Here is a 27,272-nt window from a genome sequence, read left to right as displayed (position 1 = left end):
TCATTGCTTTACATAGACATTACTAAATATGCTACTTATGACAAAGCTTCAGAGCAATGAGGAGTCGACAGCATGACATGGATGTAGTGTATTTAGCTATGTTGTAGTTGTTTTTCAACATACTGAATAGTGTTGCAGGGTGTACGATGATTATTACTGTACAATGTATGATCAATAATTCTACAAACCCCTAAATGTGGGATAATTTTGACGTCATAGTTTCAGTTTTTCTGCCATAATACTGAAATGTTATGGAGCTGATTTTGATTATGCAGCCCAAATATTCATTGTACAGTTAATAAGGTATTATGCAACACTAACCATGGATCTTCCATAAATGATCCAATCAAATCTCTTTCTTTAGAAATGCATGAGAAATTCTCATTCTTTACTTTAAATGGAAGCTTCTCAGATACAGCCATACTGTTGGAGCCAAAATCCTAAATATGAGAGTTGACAACGTGAACAACCCATCAACCAACCTCAGCAACAATCAACAGCAACAAAGTCTATCAACGTACGGCCGTTTGTGGACATGCACGAACAATCTGATGTCATCACGAGGAGGAAGTTGAGGTAACACAGCATTCAGGCAGGCTGAAGCCTTGGCTTTTTTTTGCAGGGAGCATTGTTACGTTCAACTCAACTTCTACAATTTTGACCATGTTTAACAGTAGAAACCATTACATTAGCCGCTAGCCACCAGCAGCTGGCTCTCTGCTACATTGTACAGTGCACGCTCACGGCAAAAATAAACAGAGCTAACGAGAGCCGTAGCCAGACATACTGGAAAAGTCACGCCACTAGTAATGAAGGGTGGCTTGTTGTCGGAGTCAACTTGGTGGACCCATGGATGTATTGTCAGATATTCAGATATTGAGATAATCTTTAGGATTGATACTTTCTGGATTTACAGTGTATATGTGATGATTTTCCTTGAAATACAACTGCCAACTCTGATATAAACAGTGGAGAGATGGATTTGTTTTGAGAAATTTCTATGGACGTTGCGACTCTGGACTCTCCGCTGGAAACCACGGCGTCGGTAACTGCTGTGAATCCAAGCTGTCTACAGCTGCTGTCAAAGTTACAAACCTTTCAGAGCCACCTTTCAAGAGTACATGTGGTGAATATTTAATAGTCAAAGGAGAGAATTTCAGTGGAGTACTGCTTGAAGATTGTCACCTCACAGCAAGAATGTCCTGGGTTTATACCTGTATCCTTTCCTGTTTTTGAACTCTGCCTGAAATAGATTGTCCTCCCAAGAAAAACAATAAGATCAGTCATTTTAGTGAGTGCCTCCCCCCCAAGAAAAACGTGTTTATGTTTAAGTGAGCAAAGATGGAAATCAGTATAAAGCGACAAAATCCTTGCAGGGAGGAGGTCGTAATGGAAAGATGGGTCAACAAAACGTTGCACGAGAGATCACTGTATGTTTCCCATTCCTAACCTAATATAGTTTTTTTTTGTTTGTTTAAATCATGACTGTGATCGTCTCTTAACCTTAAGCATACTGTTATTATTGTAATTGTGACAATGAAGGTCCCTTAACATAAACAATGTAGTATTAATTAGTTGATTAATTAGTATTAACAATGTATTTTAACCCAAACCATGATCTTTCCCTAAATTCAAGTTGTTCTTGTGCCTAACTCTAACCTGGCCTTTTTACAAAATAATGTCCTGCAGATAGGGGCGTCAGATCTTGATCGTTTAATTTGGAGGATTTCTTGGCCCAAAAAACCAGAGTGTCCAAATATGTGCAGTTCAGGTGAACATGGAAGCTCTAAATTGTTCATTTAGTGTGAAGGTGTTTGCATGCTGTTTGTGTTGCTACTCTGTGACAGAGCCGAGGAAGGTGAACCAAGAAGTCAAACTGACCTGAAAAAGAAACACAGTCGAACTTGGACGCTGCATACAAATGTGCGTATACTCTCAGGTCTTATTATTCATTTATTTGCACTCCTTTCTTCTCCGGAGCACCTGGTGATTAAAGAGGCAACTTGACTCATTGCAGGACAAAAGACAACTAGACATCTGGATCAAAACTGGGCTAAATTTGGCTGAGAAGAGGATGTATTTTTATGCTTTTAGCTTACACATAACTGTTGTTTCAAGAACTTTTGAATGACTATATTTCAATATGAAGCAGCTCCGAACTACACGTTGATATATAGTCATTTTAACACTGTTGACACAATAGTTTTTAAGGGAGAATGTATCAAGCACACTTCCAGGAATATTTATAATCTGGGGCTCTACTGGAATATCTTTGCTTTACAGTTAATAAACTCCTTATTTATCTTATACTGGCTCTTTATGCAGTTCAGCCTCTGTCTCTAACAGGCAGTTTTACTTCCTGTCTCTTTAAGACCCTCCTCCCGATGAGCTCTGTTCTGATTGGTCAGCTCGGGAGGCTACGTAAACAGACAGCAGTAGTACGATTTCACTTCTTTTTAAACTCGTCAAATTACATCTGTACATTGTCGAGACCGAATCCAATCCGGAGTATGAGAGTGGAAAACGCCAACAGCCCGTAAAGCAACCTTAGCGACAAAAGTGACAGAACGGACGGCCGTGTGTGAACAATCTGATGACATCGCGAGCAGGAAGTAGAGGCAACTTTGCAAACAAAGCATTCAGACCAGGTTGAAGCCCTGTGTTTTGACTTGCAGGGAGCATTTCACATATATTCACCTCAAGTTTTCGACCTTTGACAATGTTAGTTTGACATAGACATCTAACATTATAACAGCATATAAATAACAGAAAAACACCAAAAGGGTGTTATGTCCCCTTTAAGTGACCGAGACATCTAAAGAAAACCTTGTCTCAACCATATTTAGCCCAGTTTTAACCTTGATGTCTAGACATCTTTTGACCTGCAAATCACCAAAACCAATATCAGTGACAAAACTGAGTCAACGAGCTGCGGTGAAGTAGCGACAGAGGCAGCTGAGAGATTTAGAGGGGTTTAAGACAGCATCTGATCTGCAGAGTCGACCGCGAGGCAATGAACCAGAAGGCAGGAAATGGAGATGCTTTCCCCAACACAACCAATCATGTGGCATTTTACACTTATCACAGACGGTCACAAAGTGGCGGCTGGTGTGTGAAACATTCGACGAGTTCAGCCAGAGAGCGTGTACGCACTTGGAAGTACAAAACCAATGTGGCGCTTCGTGTTTTTTTTTTTTTTTTTTTTAATAAATGTGCCCTTTTGTCTGTGTGAACCTGTCAAAATTAGATTAGTTTTCCACAGCAAGCATGGCCTTTACACATATAATAACACACACTAAGAAACACATAGACAGCTGGGTGCACATTCACACACACGCACACTTAAAAGGACAGACAGTCTCTCACACACACACACACACACACACACTCAGGGATAGACTCAGCTTCCTTGTGTGAGGCCAATTCATTTTGCCACAAGTAGTCCCAGATTGGATCTGGTCAGAGTCCCATTACGGCTCACCTTGGCTGACCTTAAGCTGCCACACCCAACCCCCCAACACACACACACACACACACACACACATAGATGAACACACACTTACATATGCACACATACTCGCAGACAAATTCACTCTCAAAACTATATTAAGGCACACACACACACACAGGCACAGGTAGCCTCACCAAGACACAGGTCAGGTCATCAAGAATGTATGCAGACCCCCCCCCCCCCCCCCCCCCCCCACCCCGACTCCCACACACACACACACACACACACACACACACAGACAGACACACACAGAGTGTTATTGATTGTTTGTAACGTTATCTAGATGGGATCATTTCTATTGATTTAGAAAGAGGGGTCACTCTGATCAATGCTATCTGCTCGTCTGCTGTGTCATTAGAGCAGAGACTGAGTGCCAAAATATCGGACTATCTTTCTTCCTCTTAGAAAGGCCACTAAGCAGGAGAAGGAATTACTTGTTTGATCTCAGGTATCAACAGCGGCCCCGACACTGCCGACGTGCCCCGAAGCAAGGGCATCTATATGTCATCTGTTCTTTTACGCTGTGTCCGATCTGCTCAGAGGACTTGTACTGAACGCTAGCTAACAGCCGCTAAACAAAGATAACAGGGGTAGTGGTTCACGAGGCTAACCTTGTGTCTGTTTATGGTCACTGAGAACTGAAACCCTTTAGAAACAGTATGATCAGGCTTCAGATGTGATGGGGAAAGCTCTAGAAACATTCAATTTATTCAGTTTGTTCCACTTTTGCACCTTTTTTCGGCTTTATCTTTGAAAAGAAAACGAGAAATGGTAAGCCTCTATAAAAAAAAAACGCGTTGAATTCACAGATTTCACATGTTAAATATTACAATTCATATCTGAAATGTCAGATTGTGAATTTTACTATTTAAAGTACCTGAAAAACTACAAGAAATCTCCATTACTCACATGGACGGAGAAAACATTGTAGCTTTCTATTAAATTAAGCAAATCCACTCAATATTTGAGCTGTAATGTCATTTCATGTCGTATTAACCGTAATAACATTACATTTTATTCATCCAGCGCTTTTAAAGAAACTCAAAGACACTTTACACTTACATAAACGAATTGGCAAAAAGAAATTACACACAACAACAACAACAACAACAGAGCAGCAGGAAAGACACAGCGTTAATACTCTCATTTAATGTTATTGGAACAAGAGCTGAGCATTAGGTAACAGCGGTTTTAAAAAAACAAATTTATTGCAGTTGCAGTGATTGTAGCTATTGTACTGGAAGTGTCCTAAACATTAGTATCATATTATCCTCGTAATTTTAATGTGTACAGTCATAAATGAGGCAAATTATAAAAATTAGACCATTTTCATTCAGCTACGGAGCTTTTAACACACAAACAACTTGAGAAATCTTAATTTGAACATTATTTTAATCATGTGTCACCACCACAGAGGGAAAAAATGTTTCTACATTTTTTATGTTACGGTTTTACGTTTAATTTAAATTTAGTTGAAAATATGTAGCGTGACAGATCATTATTATTTGAAAAAGGGGAAACTGTATGAATTTGATTTGCTTTAGACGTGGTTTTAGGGTTAAAGCTAGAATTAGGTTTATGTTTATGGGATTAAGGATTTCAGTTTGAGTTAAGCAAAACAGTCCTCACAAGTATAGACGTACAAATGCATGTGTGTGTGTGTGTGTGTGTGTGTGTGTGTGCGCGCGTGTGTGTGTATGCGTCCCGTGGGCTGTTATGACCAGATGTGTCCTTTTGCCCGTCATTTTTTGCATCGCTGCTTCTTAAAGTTCATCAGGCACACACACAATCACCTTCTGACACAAATAAAACACACACACACCAACCCGGTCTCATAGAAATGACATTCATATTCAACTAAACTGCAACAGTAAATATGTTTTCGCTAGAAACAAAATGCCGTCTGAATCGTGTTTTCTCTCAACACAATGAGAAAATGTTGTTAATTTGGTGACATTTGCAAAAAACGTTGATAGTGAACGCATCAGTGAACGAGGCTGCCCTCCCAAGAAAACAGGTCGTAATGTCAGTCGCCCAAAAAACGACATATAGTTTGGTTTGAGTAACAGACGCCATCTAGTGGCCGTAGTTATTACGTAACTACAATCGTCCCCGAACCTAAACCCTGTGGTGATGATTGTAGCCATGACAATTTTATCCCAAACCACCTTTTCCTAAACCTGATCAGACTTTAACCACAACATTGTCACATCATCAATCATCATCATCGATTATCATTAGAAAACGCTCCTATGTGTCATTCTGGGGTTCACATGGTTGTTTAATTTGGAGGACTTGTTGAAGTGTTTTTTTTCCACCAAAATCTCAGATCTTGCTGTAAAATATCTGCTAGTAGAAGATACATCAATATTAAACTTGTTATGGTTATGTTTAGGCACTGGCAGCGCTTGGTTGAGGGACTTCCTGGTGTCAGAGTCCTGCGTCTTGTACGCTCACCATCCAAGCCCGAACCTCCTCCTTTCAACTTCATAAATACATAAATGCAACACTTAATTTGTCACCTGTGAACATAATCCAGGCAGCAATTACATTTGTAAACGCAACGTAATTAGGAAAACAATTTAGCTGCATATAAATGTAATTTCTAGGAGACAGATTATTATACAGTGTAAACCGCTTACAGTGATCAACCGCTTATATGGATCAAAAAGGACAGACTAAATGCTGTTTAAATAATTCACTTGTAGTAATCAAGTAGTCTGCTTGCAATGTTCATTTTGGGTCTTTTCATCCATGGTAACATAAGGAAAAAAAAAAAAAAGTTAAAACTACAGTAATTCTATTCTTTTTTTACTTTATTCCCATGAGAAGCGGCTGCGGCGTCATTATTGCTTCACAGTGATCCAGCTGTTTCCAGCTGGTGAACCGAGGCTGCTGCTGCTGCCGAGGCACACTGAAATCATGACGGGAAAAAGAAAGTCATTTTCTCTCAATGAAAAGCGTCGTCTCCTTGAAGCTTACGACAATAACGAGATGCAGCAGCGAAATAACAAGCGTTTGAAACAGCTGTATTGTCAATAAAACTCAGTAAATAGAGAAGCTGCCCTTTTCATTACTTTATATTCATGTAATAAATATACAAATGTCCATTAGCTGGTAATCTGCATGAGAAATAAAGAAAAAGAAAAAAAAAATTCAGTTATAATAATCATCCGCCTATAGTGATCAATTTGACCCGGACAGACGTGATCGCTATAAGCGGTTCCCACTGTAATAAATTCATAAAATTGTTGAAAGCTAGTTGTAAAAAGTGTCCCAGGATGTTTAGACGGAGACATCCAGAGACATCTTATGACTGAAACACTAAAAACAATAAAATAGTCATGAGGAACTTTATCAACAAGCTTATGAAAAGTCATTTATTCAGGTTACGTCTTCCGAAGCAATCAAAGGCTGTCTTTAATCTCCAAATAGCAATCAGAAACAACCGCAGTCATTTCAGCTTGATTACTGTTTTCTACAAACTTTGTTTTTACTGTGACGGGAGGCGACGTCGCTCCCTGACCTCCAGGTGTCTTTAGTCTGAAACGTTCCCTCGAGTATCTGCAAGAAAATGTTTTTGGATTTATCTCATCTTCCTGTGGCTGTGAGGACACGAGGTTCACACAATGACAAGAGTGAATACTCTCTCTGTTCACGTACACAGCCTCGCTCTATCTCTCCCTCTATCACACACACACACACACACACACACACACACACAGTGCAGTCGCCTCCAGTCAAGCGTGTCTTATTGGCCTTCTGTTTGACTTCCTATTCGGCTCAGTGTGTGTGTGTGTGTGTGTGTGTGTGTGTGTGTTTGTGAGTGTGTGTGTGTGTGTGTGTGAGTGTGAGGGTGTATATGAGAGATCCAGATGGAGATGGGTTTATAATCACGGGACAGTTGTTGTTTTTATTATTATTTTATCGTTTTTTTTACTGCTCACTAAACTGAGAATGAAGAGCAGTGAGGAGAAGGAGGAGGAGGAGGAGGAGGAGGAGGAGAGGAAACAAGGTGTGATAAGAGGAGCAACAAACAAAGGAAATGGGGAGGAGAGGAGAACAAAAAAGTGATTTGTAGGATCAAAAAAAAAAGACAAGCAAAGACGAGAGGTTGCCTGTGTGTTGTTGAAAAGGAGAGGAGAAAAAAAATGCATAAAGAAGTATAAAAGAAGGGAGGAGTATATGAAGAAAAGAGGAGGAGTGAAGTCTGATTGCAAATGTCTTTTTGACAAGAGAGGAAGAGAAGAAGAAGAGCAAATGATAAGTACAGATGAGAGAAACGACAAGAAGACGAGTAGAAAGCAAAGTTGCAAAGGTCTCGAAGAGGAAAGAGGAGAGATAACGGAGCACTGGAGAGGAAGAGGAGAAGTAAAGGATAAGGATATGTAAAAACATAGAAGAGGAGGAGAAGAGAAATGACAGGAAGATAAAAAAAAGATGAGTAGGTTGGCTGGAAAAGGTCTTGTAGGACAAAAGAGGTGAAATAAAGGGAAAGGGGAGAGGAAAAGACGACAAATAAGGAGGATGCATAGAAAGCAAGGTTGCAAATGTTTTATTAAAAGGAGAGGGAGTAAAAGATAACAAAAGGTTACAAAAGAAGAACGGAAGAGGAGAGCAGATTAGAGAGGAAAGAAACAAAGGTTGCATATCTTATATCTGGAAAATGTCAGGAGCAATAAATGAGGAAGAAAGGGGACAACAGAAGAACAGAGAAATGATGGAGGGATGAAAAGACAGATATAAAGCATAAGATGCCAGTGTCTTGTTGTGAGGAAGAGACAAGAGAAAGAGAGGAAATAATAGTGAAGGAAGAAATAAAAGTAGGAGAGATATGAGAAGAGGACAAAAAGGAAAAGAATATCAGTTCTGGTTGAATAAAATGAGACAAAGAAAACAAGAGGAGAGGAGATAAAGTACACAAAGTGGGAGAGGAAACAGATAAGTAAAAGACGATGAGGAAGAGGGGGAGAGGAGAGCAGGGTCGCAAAAGGAGAAGTGGGGAAGACGAGGGGCAAATGAGGCGAAAACAAGAAAAGGGGAAGAGGAAAACAAGTGGAGCAACAAATATGAAAGAGTGTGGAAACGAGAAGAGCGAAGATGTGATGGAGGGAGGAAAAAAACAAGCAGGAAGTAAGGTTGACCTACTGAGAGGAAGAGAAGGGAGGAGAGGAGGAGAGCAAAGGGAGGATCCTAGTTAGAAAAGAAGGTGAGAAAAAGGAGACAAAGGAAACGAGGGAAATGAGAGGAGAGGAAACAGGAGATGAGAGCAGCTACAAACACAGAAAGAGAGGAGAGCAGAGAAATGAGGAAAGAGTTGTAAAAGTCTTGCAAAAGGGGAGAAAGCGAGAGGAGACGAGAGGAAAACAAGGAGAGGAGAAAACAGGATGAAAAGATAAATGGAGGAACAAATACGGAAGAACGGGGAGAGGAGAAGAGCAAAGAAGTGATGGAAGGAAAGGAGGGAAAAAAATTAGCGAGAAGTAAGGTTGCCAATGACGTGCTGAGAGGAGCAAAATAAGCCTAAACGATGAACACGGGAGGAGAGGAGACGATGCACAAAAACACAAACAGCAGAGAGGTTGTTGAAAGGAGTGAGTGAGAGGAGACGGGAGGAGTAGAAAGGATGAAAGGAGGAAGAAAAGACCTTCAAACTTCTCGTAGCAACAAAACTTTTATCAGTGTCTCTTTCTTACTTTTCTCCATCTGCTTCCATTTCCTCTCTCTCTCTCTCTCTCCATCTCTGACTCCTTATCTCCATCTCTCTCTCTCTCTCTCCCTCCGTCCCTCCCACCACATTCGCAGGGTTCATCCAAGTCGCGTTGACGCCCACTCACCTCCAACATGCTACCTCAGTTTCCATGGTAATCGAGTAGCGACCGTGCTACATAAATATATACTTTAACATTCAGCACTCCACAACTCATTAAGAACATCTCTGGATGAAAAATTAATCTCTCAGGGTGTTGCTCCTCTTAAAGGGCCGACGCTGCTTAGCTTAAGGAGTTTGTATTTTTAATTCCTGGCATCTAAGAGAGAGTGTTTGTGAGCGTGAAGCCGGAGAGCACTGACAGCACATAAACCTGTGAGGTCGTCAGGATGTAAACTCGGGAGCTGCTCCGCGGAGCGTGACATGATGGTAAATATGACCCAGGGGGGATTTTATGGATACAAGAGAACATTTTCTAGTTCACGACTCATGAGACAGTCAGAACAAAGCTCGTTTAGGTATAAAAGCTCAAACATTGTGTTCACGAAATCACTCTTCCATTCAGCTGTCTGTGAAGTGTGCCTAACGCGCGGTATATTAACCCTTTTGAGAGTTTACAGTTGTTTACAGGCAAAAAAGACGAGTCATTTCTAGTCTTTTTCTGTGTGTGAAGGCAGTAAAAAGCAGTGTTTGAATTACAGGGGAGCTGGGGGGAGGGGGAGGGGGGGTTAGCACGCCTAAAAGACTCCTGAGCTCCCCTGGATGCGTCTCATAAATAAGATTTAGCATTTCTAATACTGCAATAAATGATATAAAAAAATAAAATCAATTTTAAAAATTAACACAAGTCCTGACAGTTTTAAAAAGCATAACTAAGATCATCCCCTAACCTTAACCCTGTGGTTATCATTGTTGCCATGACAACAAAGGCCACGTCTAACGTCAAGGAAGTAGTAACTTTAACCCACACCACGTCATTTTAACCCAAACTATGATCTTTCCCTAAACCTAACCAAGTGGTTTTTGTGCCTAAACCCAACCAGACTTTAACTGCAGTGTCGTCACGTCATAAAACATTGTTATATTTTAACAGTGATGTGTAACGGTTTTGGAAAATACAGACGAATGCTGATTACTGCTGATAAACCAGATTAGAAGTCACACGGTCAAACGACTTGTTGGAGAGGAAGGAGAAAAAACCCACAGTAAATAAAATAATACATTAAAATAAAATAAAGTAAAAGCAGATTAAGTTCTAAATGTTTTCAAAGTGTAGTTATAATAACTAACTGTGTATGTACTGTTTTTGTTTTGAGGAGATTTGAGAGTTTTGTAGAATATGTAAAATGATGAAGGTTGTTTTCAAAAAATTACATTTATGAATGAAAAATGTTCCCATTGTAATCATTACATTTATAATAAAATCAATCTTAGGGTCTTTGCATTTAAAATATGTGATAACATCTTTAATATAAAGTTTAAAATTGTCTTTATGTTGGAAATGATGACTAAAGTCTGACCCAAGTTTGGCAGTAAAGTTATAACTAAAAAAGTGATGAGTGAGTAAAAGTACAGCTTAATATCAACATCAGCAAAACATGAAACATTAACATTTGTGTGTTAAACTGTATGTTATTTAGATGTATTTCTCTTATTGGATATACAGAATTGATCAAGGTTTATTCCAGTCAATATTCACATTGTTCTTCATTTTTAAAAGTCCTTTCTGATGTAAACAGAAGTGAAATGATGGTTTCTGCTGTGTTGTGTTTGTTGTAGTTGAGCTGTGATGACACATGCTTGATCCCCCCCCCCCCTAACTGATCCAGTACCACCATCTGAGTATGACCACCTCTAGGAACTGGTCTCCAAAGCCAGCGAGGGACAGCAAAAGCAGAAACGAAAGCAGAACCCGGGACAGTCGGTACAAGTTCAGCTTTGGGTCAGTAAGTTCCTGTAGTGGAAAAAGGCCTAATAGATAGTTTCATTGATTTTTCTGAAAAGCTGAAAGTGTTCCCGGAGTTTACTGTCTGTGTTTTAAGCTAAATGGATTATCTACTGTTGTTCTGGGTAGTAAAATTTAAAACAAAGTTGTTTTAACACAGATAAAGCAACGGTTATCTTGTGAGCATTCAACAACAACATATGTCGTGTGTCTGTGAGCCTTTCTGGCTCGTCGTCAAAGCAGTAACAGTAGCTGCGCCCGCGTGTGCACACAGTCTCCGGTTTCAGGCGGAGCGTGAGGATTTCATTGAGATAAAATCAAAGCCACAAGGATTTCATGAAGTAGAGGCGTGTGGATTTTTCATTTTGTGTTCTTCCAAAGGTAGAGATTGCCATTACAGTCGGAGCGGCTGATAACAGCAACAGCTCGGGAAGTCTTTTCTTTTTAGTGATTTGCAGGTGAAAAGACGTATAAATGTAAAAAAAAATCTTTACAAGCAAACAGAGGCTTTTTTACTTGGATTAAAAGTCTATTTAACTTCTCAGTGTCTTGTTACTTTGACATATCTGAATATTTGTTGTGTCAATGTACAAATGAACTCAAAAATACATAAAAACACATTGAAGGAAACACTCATTGGACTAGAGTGTTTCCTTCAATGTGTTTTTTATGTATTTTTAGTCGATTTTATAGTTATTATTGAGTCTATCACTATTAACAGGTCATTTTTATATACTGAAAAACTCTACAGCTCCAAAACACAGTGGGCCTATATACAGTTTGGCATTTTAACTTTTAACTACAAATTCACTCATTTGATATATGAAATAACTGTATTGAAGGAATCTGCATCAGATATAAAATCACAGAAACTGTTTTGGATGTCTGAAGCATGAAAGAAGAAGCTGACGTGTAAATTTGAACACATAAAGACAGAAACGCTGTTTCATCCTGATGAGGGTTTGACAGTATTTAGGAGATATTTTAGCTTTGATGGACTCGAGCTTTGAAACTTCATGATGTCCCACAAGAAGAAGGAAAAAGAAAAAACAACTTGTTGGTTTAGCAAAGTAGTCATAAATTCAAACAGGCAGGCGTGTGCATAAATACACACACACTGCTGTGTCACGCAAACACACAAGAAAATGCATGTGTGAGTGCACGCAAAACAAACACACACACACACACACGTTCTCTAACTCTCCTTTGGAAACAGATGGCTCCACAGTCATAGCTGATGTTTCACACATCAATGAAGCACACCATGTACTCACAACTACAGAAAATACACACACACACACACACACACACACAGAGGCAGTGACTGATACACACACACACACACACACACACACAAACACACGCATGCACGCTTAGTCACTTAGTCACACACATGCACAAATGCGCACACATGCACAGAGTGTCCTCATCTGTGTTAATTTATGGAGTGAGAGCCATGTTGTTGGCGAGTTAGCTCAAAACCTCATAACACACACACACACACACACACGCACGCACATACGCAGGCAGTAGCATAGTATTGTCATGGGTGTTGTTATGCCTGATGTCTTTTACTGCAGGAGTTGGAGGGCTTTTTAGTCTGAAGCTCTAAAAACAAAAACACTTCCTCGAGAGCGACTGTGCACTTCACACATCGAGCGCAGGAAGCCTCCAAAACAAATAAATTGTTCGAAAAAATATAACTGCTGAGAGAAAATTGAATGCTCAGAAGGAATTTGGTGTCAACTTTCTGTGCCAAGTAGGGTGTAGAAAATCAGCGTTATTTAACTTACTGGAATCGATGTTTCTATAGCAACACAACTCTGGCCTGGCTGATATTGGGGAAAGGTGTGAAAAATTCCCTGACAGCTGGTGGGCCATCATGAATTAATGTCACTGCAGAGTCGCTGTGAACTACCTGATTTACAAAAAAAAAACATATATATATACACACAGTAAAAACACAAGCTGACACACACACACACACACACACAGACAGGATGAAGAGAGGACGACTAGGACGCACATACACTTGTTGAATGATTTTAAATGTTTTTCGAATAAATTAAGACTGTGGACCACCGAGTGTGGATATGAGACGAGCTGTGATGACAGCCTGAATAGTAACACAGAGAGACACAGGCAAGGTGCCCAAATATCTTTGGCACATTCGAGCAATTAAAGTACAGAAAAACATTTGATTCAGGGTGTTAGAATGATTTGTTTTCTTCCAGAGAGGAGAGAAGATGGTGATATCAGCATGCAGCGAGAGAGATGTGTTTGCACTCTGCAGAAGAAGGAGAAAAAAAAAACACAAAAAAAAAAACGCTCACCTGTCAAACAACAAAGAACATTTCAGCATTTCAGAAAATAATAAGTCTCAAATGCGGTTCATATGAAGATTACACTGCGATAACAAGAAAGGATTATGTTACAGTGGTTTGAATTGGATGTAACTTTTCCTTGTTGGCTATCCAAACAAATCACACTCAAAAAAATAGGCTATAAAGCAGCATCTTTATCTTTATCATGTGCAGTGTTTCTTGAGGTAAATGAGAAAATGCAGATATATTGCATATAATTTCATATTCCTATTATATCTCTATAGGAACTTGTCTGATATGATTTCTAACATCACTACAATGTTTTAAAATATTCACATAATTTCAGGAACTCAGAGGCTACTGAGCATGTGCGGGAACTGTTTACTGTTTAACTTCTTGACTAAAGTTCTTTGATAAATTTACATTGTAATATAAAGTCAAGAGGTTGTAATACGTAGCACAACAAGCTAGCGAAGCCCGCACATGCTCAGTAGTGTCTGCTGCACACAGAACTACTCTCCGGAGACTGAAAATGTGATCGCTGTTATTAGTTTCTAAACAAATAACGCTGCCTGAACTCGGGCGAAGATAAATGGCTCATCGACGTGTTTTTAACACAGAGGAATACTTGTAAATAGATTAGCTAATTAGCTTTATTAGCTTATTAGCTTTATCCTTTAAGATTTGTCCATTTTTGGTGATGTTACATTTACAGACAATTATGTCTTAAGTGAGTCAAAATTAGTTAATTCAACCAAATGCTTGATCTAGATGGCATCAAACACCGGGAGTACGTTCCTCATCACAGTGTTTAAAGTGCTACAGTCCGAGTGTGAGTTAATGTTTTTCACACCAGTCAGCGTTTAAACTGCATTACTATGCAATGATAATGCTACACTGAGAACCATTAATGCAGACTTGATGTTCACTGTGATGAATTACGCAACTCAAGCAAGTTTCAAGAGCCTGGTTATTGATTTTAACACCATCCATAAAGGAGCAAATCGTAATAATAATAATTAAAACCCTCTTCCATTCGTATGATTTGTAGTTAAGGAGATAAAACTTGCAAACACGCTGATGAGGTCGTCTGAGTTGACTGAATCAAACGGTTTATTTTAGGGAGAGATTTTGGTCATGATTGAGATAAAAAAAAAAAAAGAGTGAGAGAGAGAGACATCTTTGCAAAAACATGGAACTGAACTTGAGTCATTACAGTTAAAAGGAAACTGCAGACGCTCATCCATCCCACTGATCCTCACACACACTCACTCTTCACTATGTTGGCTTCAAAATCTGCTGCCTATTTCAGCTCGTGTGTCTCTCTCATACGATCCTTTTGTGCTGCGCAAACATATATATCCCTCTTTTTTTTCCCCCGTGCACAGGGCATGTTATTTCAAATTTTAAGACGTGATCGTTTCATGCAATTTCATCAGACCTGCCCGCACTAAAGAACTTGGGAGATAAAATTAGCTCCGGTATATGAGGATCCAAGGTGATTGGTGATAGTCATGTGTGGTTGTTCGCCAATTAAATCTCTTGATATAGCGTTTCTATTCCTGGATTAGGTGACGAACAAAGTTGAACGCGTGCCTTTGAGATGCCTCCTCGTTTTTCTTGTGTGAGTAATTAAAGAATATTTATTTATGGGATTGTGTTAGCACTGCAAACTTATGTTTTCCAAGTTTGATACTGTTTAGTAAGTCTGAAGCTGACTCGCATCGGCGCTGTGATTGTCTCATTAGTTTGTCATCTATTTAATGAAGCGCAATAATTGACGTGTTAGAAGAGGAGTTAAGTTAATGTCAGTTGTTTTTCCTTTGACAGGCTTTAATGAGAAATGTGGGTTTCACTATTAAGTGTGTCAGAACAAAGTTTGGAAAAAGGCCCCTGTCTGGAAGGAGGATATGTCAAAAACAGAGAGGAAATTTGATATCGTCTTCAAAAGAAAAGCGACAGCATCAATTATTTAAGCAAATGCCCAAAGCGACTGCAGGACTCTTGTCCGTCAGAAGCAAAGGAGGAAGTAGTGAGACGTTTTAGAGCCACACATCATTTCCTGTCAATTACTCAGGAAGGTAATATCAGTCCAATAACAATAAAACTTAATATATAAAGAGATACATTCAGTGCAAAACATAAATAGTATGATGTTTGATGTCATCAGAATGGATTATACCTTCAATTTAGAGAAATATGTCAGATTTGGTTGATTGGATTTGGGATTTCTCAACATTAGTTTTCATTTCAGATTCAGTTTGCACCTAACAATTACTTAAATTATTGATTAATCTGTTGTTTATTTTCTTGATGAATCAATTAGTTGTATAAAATGTCAGAGAATATTCACATTTGAGAAGCTGGAATCAGAGAATTTGTACATTTCTTCTTTAAAAAAAAAGACTCAAAATGATTAATTGATAATCAAAATAGGTGGTATTTAATTGTCTGTCAATTAACTGACTTGTTCCAGGCAGCACTATTGTTCTGCATCCACGATGGGAAAGCCCAACATCACACACACACAACATCTCCTGCATCCCTTCGCTATTTTAATCAAACATACAATAAACAAACTTTTATGGCTGCAGTGTGTTTCATTGTTGCTGCAGGCTCCATTGGTTGCCTTCAACTTAATTACAGGCTAACTCAGACGCATTGTTGATTTACTGTAGGCCAGTCATTCGCAAAGACTTATAGCCCTATCATTTCACTAAGACGTGTCATCATAATGTGTGATTTATGATGGTTGTTAAAAGTATTGACATAAGTAAAAGTGAAATATGATCTGACAGTGATATCAGACGCGGCAAAGTGGAACAAAGACGAGCTGCTGTGCAAACTCTATTAAAGCCATCGCTGTGTTGTTTTAAATGTATTTCTAATGATAAATACATAAAGAACATGAAGAGAAAACATAAAACAACCCGTTTATGAAGCTAAAACATAACAAGAACCCTGTTTTAAAGAGGTTAAAGTTTGTATTTAGGGCTAATTTTAAGTAATCAAGCTAAAATCAAAATAAGTAGACGTAATTTTACTTCTACAGAGAGGAGCAGCAAGTGCTTCACGCCTAATGAGTCTACTGTAGCAATGTCCTTAACCTCCTGACGTCTCATCTGATGTCTCTCTTTGAAGCCCGAAGGAATATTCAGTTGCGTCCCTGACAGGACTCGCTGTAATTACTGTATGTTTGCCTGTAATGTTGCAGTGAGAATGAAGAAGAATGAAGTACAAGTAGGAATTTAGATTATGAGGAAGAAAAAAAAAAAGTAAAGAAGCATCTGACTCATCTTGATCGGCTTGTATCTTCCCACACAGCCTCGGGTCTGCTCAAGTTATTTCTCTGAACTCATTTTCATACGGATTTTTAATAAAAATGCACTTAGGTTTTTAATTTGTCACCAAGTTGTATTTTTAACACATCAAACTGTAATCCAACTGCACTTAATAGGATTAGTCTTCTGACTTCCAGAAATGCAAAATAACTTCAGGAATCTTTTTTATTTTTTATTTTTTATTTTTAACATCTCATTAAAATGTGTAGCTTTTGATTTGAAGATTAGGTTCAAATCTACCACCGAAGCTGTGTGTGTGTGTGTGTGTGTGTGTGAACATGTGGCTGCTGCTTTTATAGAGCATAAGTGCCGTGTCAGATTAAGGATAACTGTCCGTGGCAAATAGTCTAAACCATCAACCCTCCTGACTTCTCACTGACCTCAAACGTCAGATAGTTTAAAGGCAGAAAACAAGAACGTGGCACGAGTGCAGACAACGGAGAGCCGGTGCAGCTCTCTTAGCGTTAAGAGGGTGACCCTCTCCAGCCTCCCCCGCCCCCCCCTCCCCCCCCATCTGCATCTTCCTGCCTCCAATACGGTCAATTAACCTAATGGAAGTGGCAATTAATTAACTTGGCAAACACAATGATTAAGGAGCTGACAATCAACTGAGTGGGAGTGGTTTAAGTAAGGCTGATTTAAAGGTAATGACTTCCTGGCATAAAATTAAAAAAAAAACACAAACACATGCTCACTCTGGATTAGCCTGGGTTTATTTCGAGCAAACGTACAAATACTTAAAGCCTTGAGTCTAAAGATCTCTCTGACTCCCACAGTCTGGATGTAAACCACATAAACTTTTCAACATAAAGCACCTCAGATTTTCACATCCAACTCAGGAGCTTTAAAAAAAAAAACAAACCTAGTCATCTGGCCTTACCGTGTTTCTTTGGCCGTTGGTTCCTATTGGTCCTCTGAACACCCCCTTGATGCTCCTCAGCTGTCCATCACGCAGGTGGGTGGAACTGATCACAATGTAGTAGCACGCCATTGGATATAGTTAGCTTTCATATGCTTAAATATCTATCTATCTATTTATCTATCTGGACTTTCAAAAAAAAAAAAGTCTTTTCCTTCCTTAACTCTGTCCTCCTCTTCTCATTTCATCTCCCCGTCTCTCTGTGTCATGAAGTAGAGGAGGGACAGAAGAAATCTTAAAAAAGGAAAAAAAAGAAAAGGAGGAGTGCAGTTTCCCCCTCGCTGCTCTGATTTATTCCCTCTCTTCTCTAAGTTTTTTGCCGGTGACTCTTTGACTCTCCCTCTCCTCATTCCTCCCCTCGGCTTCTGTCTCTTTTTAAATATTTCACTCTCTGCTCCTCCTTTTCTCTCCACTCTTCACTCTGCCTTTATCCTCCTGTCTTTCTCTAAATGTTTTTTTTATTCCTCTCTCTCTCTCTCTCTCTCTCTCTCTCTCTCTTTTTTTTTGTCTAAACGTGCCTCCCTTCCCGCGGATGCCTCCTGCAGGAAGTGCCTGTCTCCCTTTAAATATTTCTCTTTAGGTCTTTTCTCTCCAGATGTTTTGCTCCCATCTTTCATTCATCAATATTTCCTTGTCATTGACTCCACCTCTCTCTCTCTCTCTCTCTCTGTCTCTCTCTGAGTCTAAATTTCGTCCCGAAATCTCAGCCGCTCATTGATCAGTCTTGCAGTTCCTCTAACTATCTCCAGTCCGCTGCCTCCCTCTCTCCACTCTCTCTCTAACCCCCCTTTTGTTTTCCCTCCCTCTTTGTCTCTGTATCTCTCTAAGTGGAGGGGAGGGATACTTTTTTCCCTCCTCTTACTATCTCCCCATCTCCTGTCTCTGTCTTTGTTGCTCTCCTCGTCTCTTTTTGCTCTCTGCCTCCTTGTTAGTGTGGAGAAGAAGAAGTACTCAGTCTTCTCCTCCCTCTCCCTCTCCCTCTCCCTCTCTCTCTCTCTCTCTCTCTCTCGCTCTGTCAGAGCAGGCGTGCAGCTTCCTCTCAGATGCTCCTCTCCTCTGCTGCGCTGCATGTGTTCGCTCTCCTCCCTCCCTCTATCTGCCTCTCTCTTGCTGATCTCTTGCTCTGTGGCCAGCAGAGTGGTTTGCTCCTCAGTTACCCGCGGTTACCATCTGCCCTTTTAACGCATGGAGTGCTGACGCTTGCTCTCTCCTCCCTCCCCCATCCCTCCCTCTCTCTCTCTCTCTCTCTCTCTCTCTCTCTCTCTCTCTCTCTCTCTCCCTCCCTCCGTCCCTCTCTGCCTCTCCTCTTGCTGTCTTTCTTCTCTCTTTAATCATCTCCTTCTCTCTTTCTCTCAAGCCAAAGGAGACAAGCTCCACCTACTGGTAGGCAGGAAACATGCAGAGAGGAAAGACTGAGGACTAGAGGAGGAAACAGAGTGAAACAGCAGGAGATGCCTTTTAATTCCATGCATGGTGCCTGTAATCAAACCTACAGTTTCAGGATCTGATAAACTAATTATTCCTATCATGGAAAAGCATGATTGAGGTATACATTAAGACAAATTAATTAATAAATAAATGGTTAGTCATAGATGTATGAGATAGTAAATCAAACCTTTGATTTATTATCTCATAATCGGTGAGTATTTCTACTCTTATCATCATAACTTGTCATGTTTTTTTTTCTTTTCTTGGTGAAAATGGGTTTCTACATCACCTATAAAAGACCGTCTCATTTAAAAAGTGATAATTTGTTGAAATGACTAAAATGTCCTGTGCTTATGTTTACAATGAAGCATGACTTTGACTTTTCTGTCCTCTACAAGCTGTCAGCATGTTAAAACTACAAATACTATATTATTATAACCTCGACCACCAGCTCCTGATCAGAAAACACTCATATGAATCATTTTTGTAACAGTGATTTGGTTTTGGGAATCAACTGACAATCTGATCTCGCATCAGATCAGAAATATTTTGTCCTTTACTTCAGTAGACTGTTGATTAAAACTACAAATGTAGACCAAAGCTTTGTTCAAAATACATAAGATAAAAGCCTGAATATCTAAACTAAATAACTGATATAAGTGAATAAAATGATAATCAGAAAAGAAACAAGAATGTTTTTGTATTGGTTATGTTAAAGGATATGATTTTCTATATATTTCTTATCAATGAATCAATGAATCTCAGATGCAGAGCCAAACCAAGAAAAAACTTACAAGTTCTGTGTGTGTATCCAAAGCCTGATATATCTTATTCCTCTGTGCCGTTGTTGTCCAAAAACTATTAAAACCACGTCAGTGAGTCACACTGTTGCACTGGGTGACGTGTTCCTTCTCCTCAAAGATTACAGTCACGTTAGTTTGTTTAGAAACGGCTCCAAAGACTAATAACGGCCATCACGTTTTCAGTCTCCGGAGAGTAGTTCTGTGTAAGGCAGACGCCACTGAGCATTCAGAAGAACGCTCTGTTTCTAAATAAGCTACCATGACTGTAATCTTAATGGCAAAGAAACATGTCACCCAGTGCAACAGTGTGGCTCCCTGACCTGTTTTTAATAGTTATAGTATATAGTATAGTATATAAAAAAAGTCATATCCTTTAATATTTTACTTTTACAACCTTATAGGATATGTAGATGCAGCGACACATGACTTTCAAACCAGTGCAGGGTCTGGAGAGATGAGATCTGGCGCACGTGGTCATTAGTAAGAGCTTTTAAGAAGCTGCAGCATCTAATGTTTCAGCATCAGAGTAAAACTTTACAACCACATCCATCTGGATAAGCAAACTAAATAGTCACAGACAGGTTGCCAAACAAATCCCCATTTAACCTAAAAAACCTAAGCTTTTAAAACTGAAAAGAAAAGTGAAATGTCCACTACAAGCATGCATAGTATTAGAAAACTGCATGTGCAATTACCATAAATACTGTAGGTTAATGTTAAAAGCTAATGGATGTTTACGACTGGTAGTTTGGATAATCAGTTTGCAAGTGGTTTGAAAAATATGTTAAAATTTAGGCGGTTATATTCACTGCCTGTATAATTATGTGACCGCCCATGTGGTAAGTAAAATGTTGTCATAACTGTTAAGATTAATGGCCTGCTAGTAGAGAGGGAAGTATTTCTACTGGTGGTTCTGGTCAAAATCTCAATGCAAGAAGTGAAAAAGACCAGATTAGTAATTTGTCAGATGATCTAAAGGGTTTAAAAGTGGACTAGAAGCAGAGGAGGTCAGAGATGTAGAACACTATGCAATGCTTAATAGACAAGAAACAGAACCTTTCCATTTCAATTTCCCAGTTTCTCCGGGAGGACAGTTGATGGGAGATACTGTGTCTCTGCTTGGTGGCAGTAAGAAGCCGAGCAGGCAGGCAGGCGAGACGGAGCTGACTCATGCAAAGAATCACAAAAATCAAGACGGTAAGAAATAAAGGCATGTAAATCAGTCTCCAGATGCGTAAAAACAAGAGAAAATAGTTTGGGTAAGTTTTCAGCTCAAAAGCTAAAATGGATCACTCTTTTAATCCGTTAGAAATTACCGTGTAGCACTTTTGTCATGTTTAAGACGGACAGAAGACTACAAGATAACAAATTTCTCCATAAATCCCAAAAAAGTTAGGAAGAGTAGAAAATAGGAAAATGTTTCTGTGCCTCGTATTTAAAACACTCAGGACTACTGTGTATCTTAATGGTGTGTTTGCAGGCTTTAAAGACTTTCTCTATTTCAAAGTTCCCCACTTGCTCACTTGAACATTTCCCAAGAGTCAAACTGAACTCCATTTTAGAGCGATCTACAAAGAAATAAGGGCCTCATGCGCCATATTATGGATATTATTGTTTTGCTGACTAAAATTTAAGCAAACTGGGAAAAACAACTCATGAAAAGCAATACAGATGAATTATGGATTTGTTCCTTTTATGGAATTAATTAAAGCACCTCATGTGCTCGCCCCAGTTTAATGAAATTTGGGTTCCATCTTATTGGTATGGGTATGGTATATACCCTCTACAGCTCTGCAGAGGATTATGTGATCGGCTGAGTGCACTACAGGTCCCCCCCCCCCCACACACACACACCTCCCTGCAGAGCCTATACAACAGCAGGGGCGTAAGCGGAGCTAGGAAGATAGTAATGGACCCCCATCAAATGCACTGAGAGACTGTTTCTTCCCATCATGGCTATCAGAGCCATGAACAATAAACTCCATCCATCTATTTTCTTTACCTCTTATCCTCTGGAGGGTTGCGGAGGAGCTGGAGCCAATCTCAGCTGATATCGAGCGAGAGGCGGTTTTACACCCAGGACAGTTCGCCAGTCAATCACAGGATTAACATATAGTGTAGACACACAACTATTCACACTCTAATTCACACCTACAGGCAATTTAGAGTCATCAATTAACCAAACCTGCATGTTTTTGGTCTATGAGAGGGAGCTAGACTATCTGGAGAGAACATGCAAACTCCATACAGAAGGCTTTGAACCCAGAAGCCTCTCGCTGTGAGGCGTCAGCGCTAACCGCTGCACCACCACAATGAACTCTTGAAGGACGATATGCTCAAACACTTTCACCTATGTCCCTCATGTAAAACCATAAACCACACTGTGACATGAACATGTATTTTTTTGCACTAATGCCATTTTCTGTTGCCACTTTATCTGCATTGTTCACTTTATAACTACGTTTAATTCTTTACCATTTTGCTCTTATCAATAGCTGTTTATTTTGTATATCTCTCCTATTTAAATACTGTTGTCAGCTTATCTACTGTTCACTTTACAACCATGTTTATACTTTTGTTCTCTATCAATAGTTTTATATTTTTATTGTCATATAGTTGGCTCTTCCATTCACAGATATAATAGTGTAGCATTTATAGCTTTTTGTACTTCTATTGTGCACTGCCTGGGAGTCTGACACAACAACATTTCACTGTATGTATTTGTATGCATATGTGACAAATAAAAGACCTTGAATCTTATTGAATCCTCAACATTCAGATTTACTGAATTACTTTGAAATTGACGTTTGTATTCATACAACCATTTTATGGTTTAACTACAACCTCTATAGTTGAGGTCTGGTTAAGTTTAAGCAGCTGAAACTACTTGGTTCTGGTTAAAGGGATGAACTACTGCATATGTGAATAAAGTAGTATAAAGCCTTTTGAGTCTCCAAAGTGAGTAATAACAATCAGTCGTAAGTCATTTATAAGGCATAAGTTTATGATGAACTAATCATGAACAAAACATTCATATACCTTTGTAAATGCTTAATTAATACCATGTCAACATCACAAATATGTTGTAAGTCATCTATAAATGATTAGCAAATTATTAAATATTCATGAACAAATCATTAGCAGATGATTAATTAATGATTTGTTGATATATTATGAATCACCTGTAAACCATTAATCCATATGTGTCAGCTCTATACCATCCCCAGGCCTGCAGAAGCAGTTATAAACACTACAGTATTGCTACCAATGGGCCATATGCAACACTGACTACTTTCATCAGTGTTATAAATTACGTGTTAATGTATGAATTAATCATTTATAAGTTATTTGCATGTGCTTTTGCATCCCCCTAATCTAAAGTGTAAACAATTCATCATACAGAAATATCTAATCTGTCACTTTCAGATTACGTCTACCTGTAATAAAGGCTTATGCATGTACACAAAACACTGTAAACACTACGTTTCACCTCTCATCTGAAAGGCTTCTTCAGTTCTAAATGACTGGTGAGGACTCCCAGCGAGGACAGATGGTTTGAACGAGGAGTGAAGGAGGCCATCTACGTCAAAGTAGAGAAATCGTCTCTCAACAGGAGGAGGAGGAGGAGGTCTACAACACCACTTACAATGCTGTCCCCTCATCCCTTCCCAGGAGACTTAACAACCATCACATCTGGCCTCATGTGACAACTCTGACTGTCATTTACACTTGGCCTCGTTTGATTCCAGCGACTCTTAATGACTGTCATTACAACAGCCAGGAGCACTAACGAACCAAATGGTATCGATGACCTTGATAACGACCCCAGAGGTTAAATACCTGAGACTCTTCAGCAGTCAGTTAGAGCTGAAGTCGCCCTCGATTCAACCCTCCTTGGATTCTTGGTTTTTTGAGATTGACAAACTCAGTAATAAACTTTAAGATTTGAAACTGAAAGGTGAAAAAGAGAGAAAAATTAGTTCAACCAACTTTATTAAAGTCAACATATGAATTACACCAGACTTGATTAAACTGAGTTTAGAGAATTTCAATAAAAACTGAGTTGCATCAACTGTAATAGTCAATATTTAACATTTTTACCAGCACTTCTTTTTTTTAGGTATGATGTCAAATCTACAAACATTGTTTAAACTTTAACATGGAAACCAACAGATAAAATAAATCAAAACAAAGGTCAACAGTTTCTGACACATTATAATGAACAGACCTGATGTTCCCCTTCATAAAAAAATATAGTTTGATTCTGCAATGTGTTTAGTTGCCAGTAATCAGCTTCCAGAAGGACAGACAGACAATTTTAAAGTGCTGCTAAATGTCTAATTTATAAAGAAAGTCAAACCAGGAACTTCAAAAAGCTCAACACACAAAAACGAGCCTTGTACAAGTCACCTATGCAAATATACAAAGAACGTGTCTCTGTGTTTACTCCCACAAAATATAACAAGAGTAAGGTAATAACAATAATGAAATAAACATTTAAAATCTATTTACAGAATGGAATAATCATAGTTTTTGAAATGGGATATAAAACATGAAATTAAATATTGACTGTGCAGAGGAAATATGGTCTGTGCTGTGAACCAATAAATGATGACAAGTGCAAAAATTAAATGTGACATGAGCAATAAATAATTAAATCATGTAGCAGTGGGGGTTGAATGCAATGCACAATGTTAAGTCCAGTTTGATGAAATACATGAAAGTGACCGGTGCAGGGATTAAACGAGGGATGTAAAGTCCAGTTTGACTACAGTACAGTTCAGTTATTTAGTTGGGCAACAACATCTGGAAAGAAGCTGTTCCTGCGTCTGCTGGTGGAGGACCGGAGGTGTCAGTCAGGACAAGGTTCCCTCTAAAAACACACAAATAGACCATGATTATTATAACAATACACTGTCACAATTTATAATGAAAGCATAAATATACAGTTCAAGAGACTGGCGATGAAATTTAGATGATGCAAGTCATCTTTCTTGCGAAGGTAAAAACAGAAAAACAACAAGCTTAAACAAGCTTATCTGAGCATTGTCGTTCAATATACTCTGTAAAAGTGCCTTAAACATTTTATTTTAATCTTATTTTTTAATAATTTTATGTTTGTTTGTTTTTTTTTAAACTTTTATCCTCATATTAGTGTTTTTATTTAATAACTTAATTGCTTTAACTACAATACTCTTTTTTAAAAAAAAAATTCTGTAAAACACTTTGAATTGCCCTGGTATGAAATGTATGTATGTCTTTTATAAATAAAGTTTCCTGACTTTAAACACACACACTGGCAGTTCACGCTGAAGCTGCAGCAGGTGGGCGCCATGTTGCTCCGTCTCACAGGGCCTCAGTAGAGTCTCCTGGTCCTCGCTGTTTAAACAGTAAGTTACTAACATCTCCTCGGTCACTTAAATCAACCAAAATCTCATGTACTATTTCATCATAATGATGTAGCTTTAACATTAGTTTGCTTTTAGCTAAGTTAACAAAACTAACACGCATCAATACACTGTAATATGGGGTGATACCACATTGAGAGCTATGCTACTGTTGCTAACATGCTAACGCGCTAACATGCTAACGCGCTAAACGCGAAAATAACAAATTGGTACAGTTTTAAAAACGCACACATGCATTTACCTTCTGCAAACTGAGTTATTGGACTCAATTGTTTCCTAAACCTTGATTTTGTAACACCTGTTACAAAAGTAAATGTATTTATTAAACTTTTGCTATTCATGTGCAAAGCTTTTTGTAGACTATTAGCCTAAGTTGGAAAACGATCTACAGGATGTTCATATATAATTCTTATAATCATTTTGAATGGCTCACAAGTGATTCAGAATATATACCAAATCATTAATTAATCATCTAACCTACTATGATATGATTTGAATATTTTTAATAATTAACTAACCATTTATAGATTACTTACAACATAGGCATATCTGTGATATGTTAACATAGCATTAGGCTAATTAATCATTTACAAGGTATATTAATGTTTGATTCATTCATTTGAGTAGTTAATTAACTAATGTCTTATAAATGAGTTACTACTGATTATTATTATAAAGTGTTACCAAATTACCATTTTTCTGCACAATTTAAAGTTCAACTAATCAGTATCTTTAATACTATATTATACTCTAATACTTCCAGAGTCATGTACAGTCTACCAAAGACCACTACCATGCTTTACACACAAGCACAGTCTACTACAGACAACTGCCGTACTAACAGACATCCACTGCTTTACTTCTGGACAGCATCTTTGTCAGATCCATGAACAGAAGAGACAACCCGAGTCCAAATCACAAGCTGGAAGGCCTCTCTGCCATGACTGCGGCCATCTGCGACATTCGCTTGCAGAGGGGAACACTCAGAGATCTCAAGATATGTCTCCAAAAGAAGGAAGATTTCTGGAAGGAGCAGTGCATCTCGATGACAGCAGGATGGGAGGCAGAGAAAGTAGCTGCCTCTGAGTTGCAACAGGAGACGCTCCAGGTGAAGCTGCACATTCAGGATGAATGGCAGAAAAAGGTGAAGAAGCTGGAAGAGCAGCTCAGCCATCGAGATGCTGTAATCCTGACGCTCAGGAAGGAGAAGACGCATCTAACAGAGAGGCTGACTCCCAACCAGCTGAGCAGGGAAAGACAGTGAACTTCTGCAGACCAACTGCAACCATCTGGAGAAGTTCAAAAAAGAGGTTGCTGAGAGAGAAGAGAGCTGGGAGGCCAGAGACAAACTGATGGAGGAGGAGATGAAGAAACTCCAGGAACTCTGTCTGAAGGAGAGGGGGGATCTCTCTCTGAGAGGCTGAAGGAGACCTCCAATGAGCTGAGGAGCAAAGAGACCGAACTTCTCCAGAGCCAGAAAACTTGGCGGACCAAGTACGACGCTCTGGAGGAGAAACTCACTGAGGAGCTGGCCGAGAGAGAAGAGAGGTGGGAGGCCAGACTCATACAGACGGAGGAGGAGAAGAAGACTCTGGAGGATCTCTGAAGAAGAAGAAGGAGATGAGATGTTTCTGGAACACCGAAACTGGACTGGATGAAGCCGGGCAGACAGGTGGAGGAATGCTGGTTGTTCCCCGTTCACCTCTCCACCCTCCCTCCATCTCCCTCTCCCTCTATCCTCCCCTCCTTTCTTCCTTTTTCCTTACCCCTACCCTCTCTCCTCTCCCCCTTCTACCTTTCCCAACCTCCTTCCTTCCCTCTTCAGGGCGACACGTTGGCTCAGTGATCAGTACTGCAGCCTCTCAGAAACACCTTCACCTGCC

General features: G+C 39.2%; 1 protein-coding gene and 1 long non-coding RNA gene across 3 annotated transcripts in view; one reads left to right on the top strand and one right to left on the bottom strand.

Moving 5' to 3' along the window:
• LOC137197331 (uncharacterized) overlaps positions 1-18,788 on the bottom strand; it is a 70,724-nt gene extending 51,936 nt beyond the window's left edge. Inside the window, exon 1 of the mRNA XM_067610675.1 lies at positions 17,712-18,788. Within this exon, the coding sequence (XP_067466776.1) occupies positions 17,712-17,822 (111 nt within the window). The 5' untranslated portion in view covers positions 17,823-18,788. The remainder of the gene's footprint in view (positions 1-17,711) is intronic.
• Positions 11,080-22,741, top strand: LOC137197332 (uncharacterized). 2 transcript variants are annotated; one of them, XR_010931399.1, is made up of 3 exons: positions 11,080-11,163; positions 21,059-21,178; positions 21,771-22,741. It is a non-coding gene; the product is annotated as an uncharacterized lncRNA (long non-coding RNA). The 2 variants fall into 2 exon arrangements; XR_010931400.1 differs by lacking the exon at positions 11,080-11,163 and adding an exon at positions 19,206-19,296.
• The last annotated feature ends 4,531 nt before the right edge of the window (positions 22,742-27,272 follow it).

This window comes from Thunnus thynnus, chromosome 14 (genome assembly GCF_963924715.1).
Source record: "Thunnus thynnus chromosome 14, fThuThy2.1, whole genome shotgun sequence".
Taxonomy (NCBI): domain Eukaryota; kingdom Metazoa; phylum Chordata; class Actinopteri; order Scombriformes; family Scombridae; genus Thunnus; species Thunnus thynnus.
The sequence above is the reverse complement of the archived record's forward strand: the minus strand, read 5'-3'. Positions and strand labels throughout refer to the sequence as shown.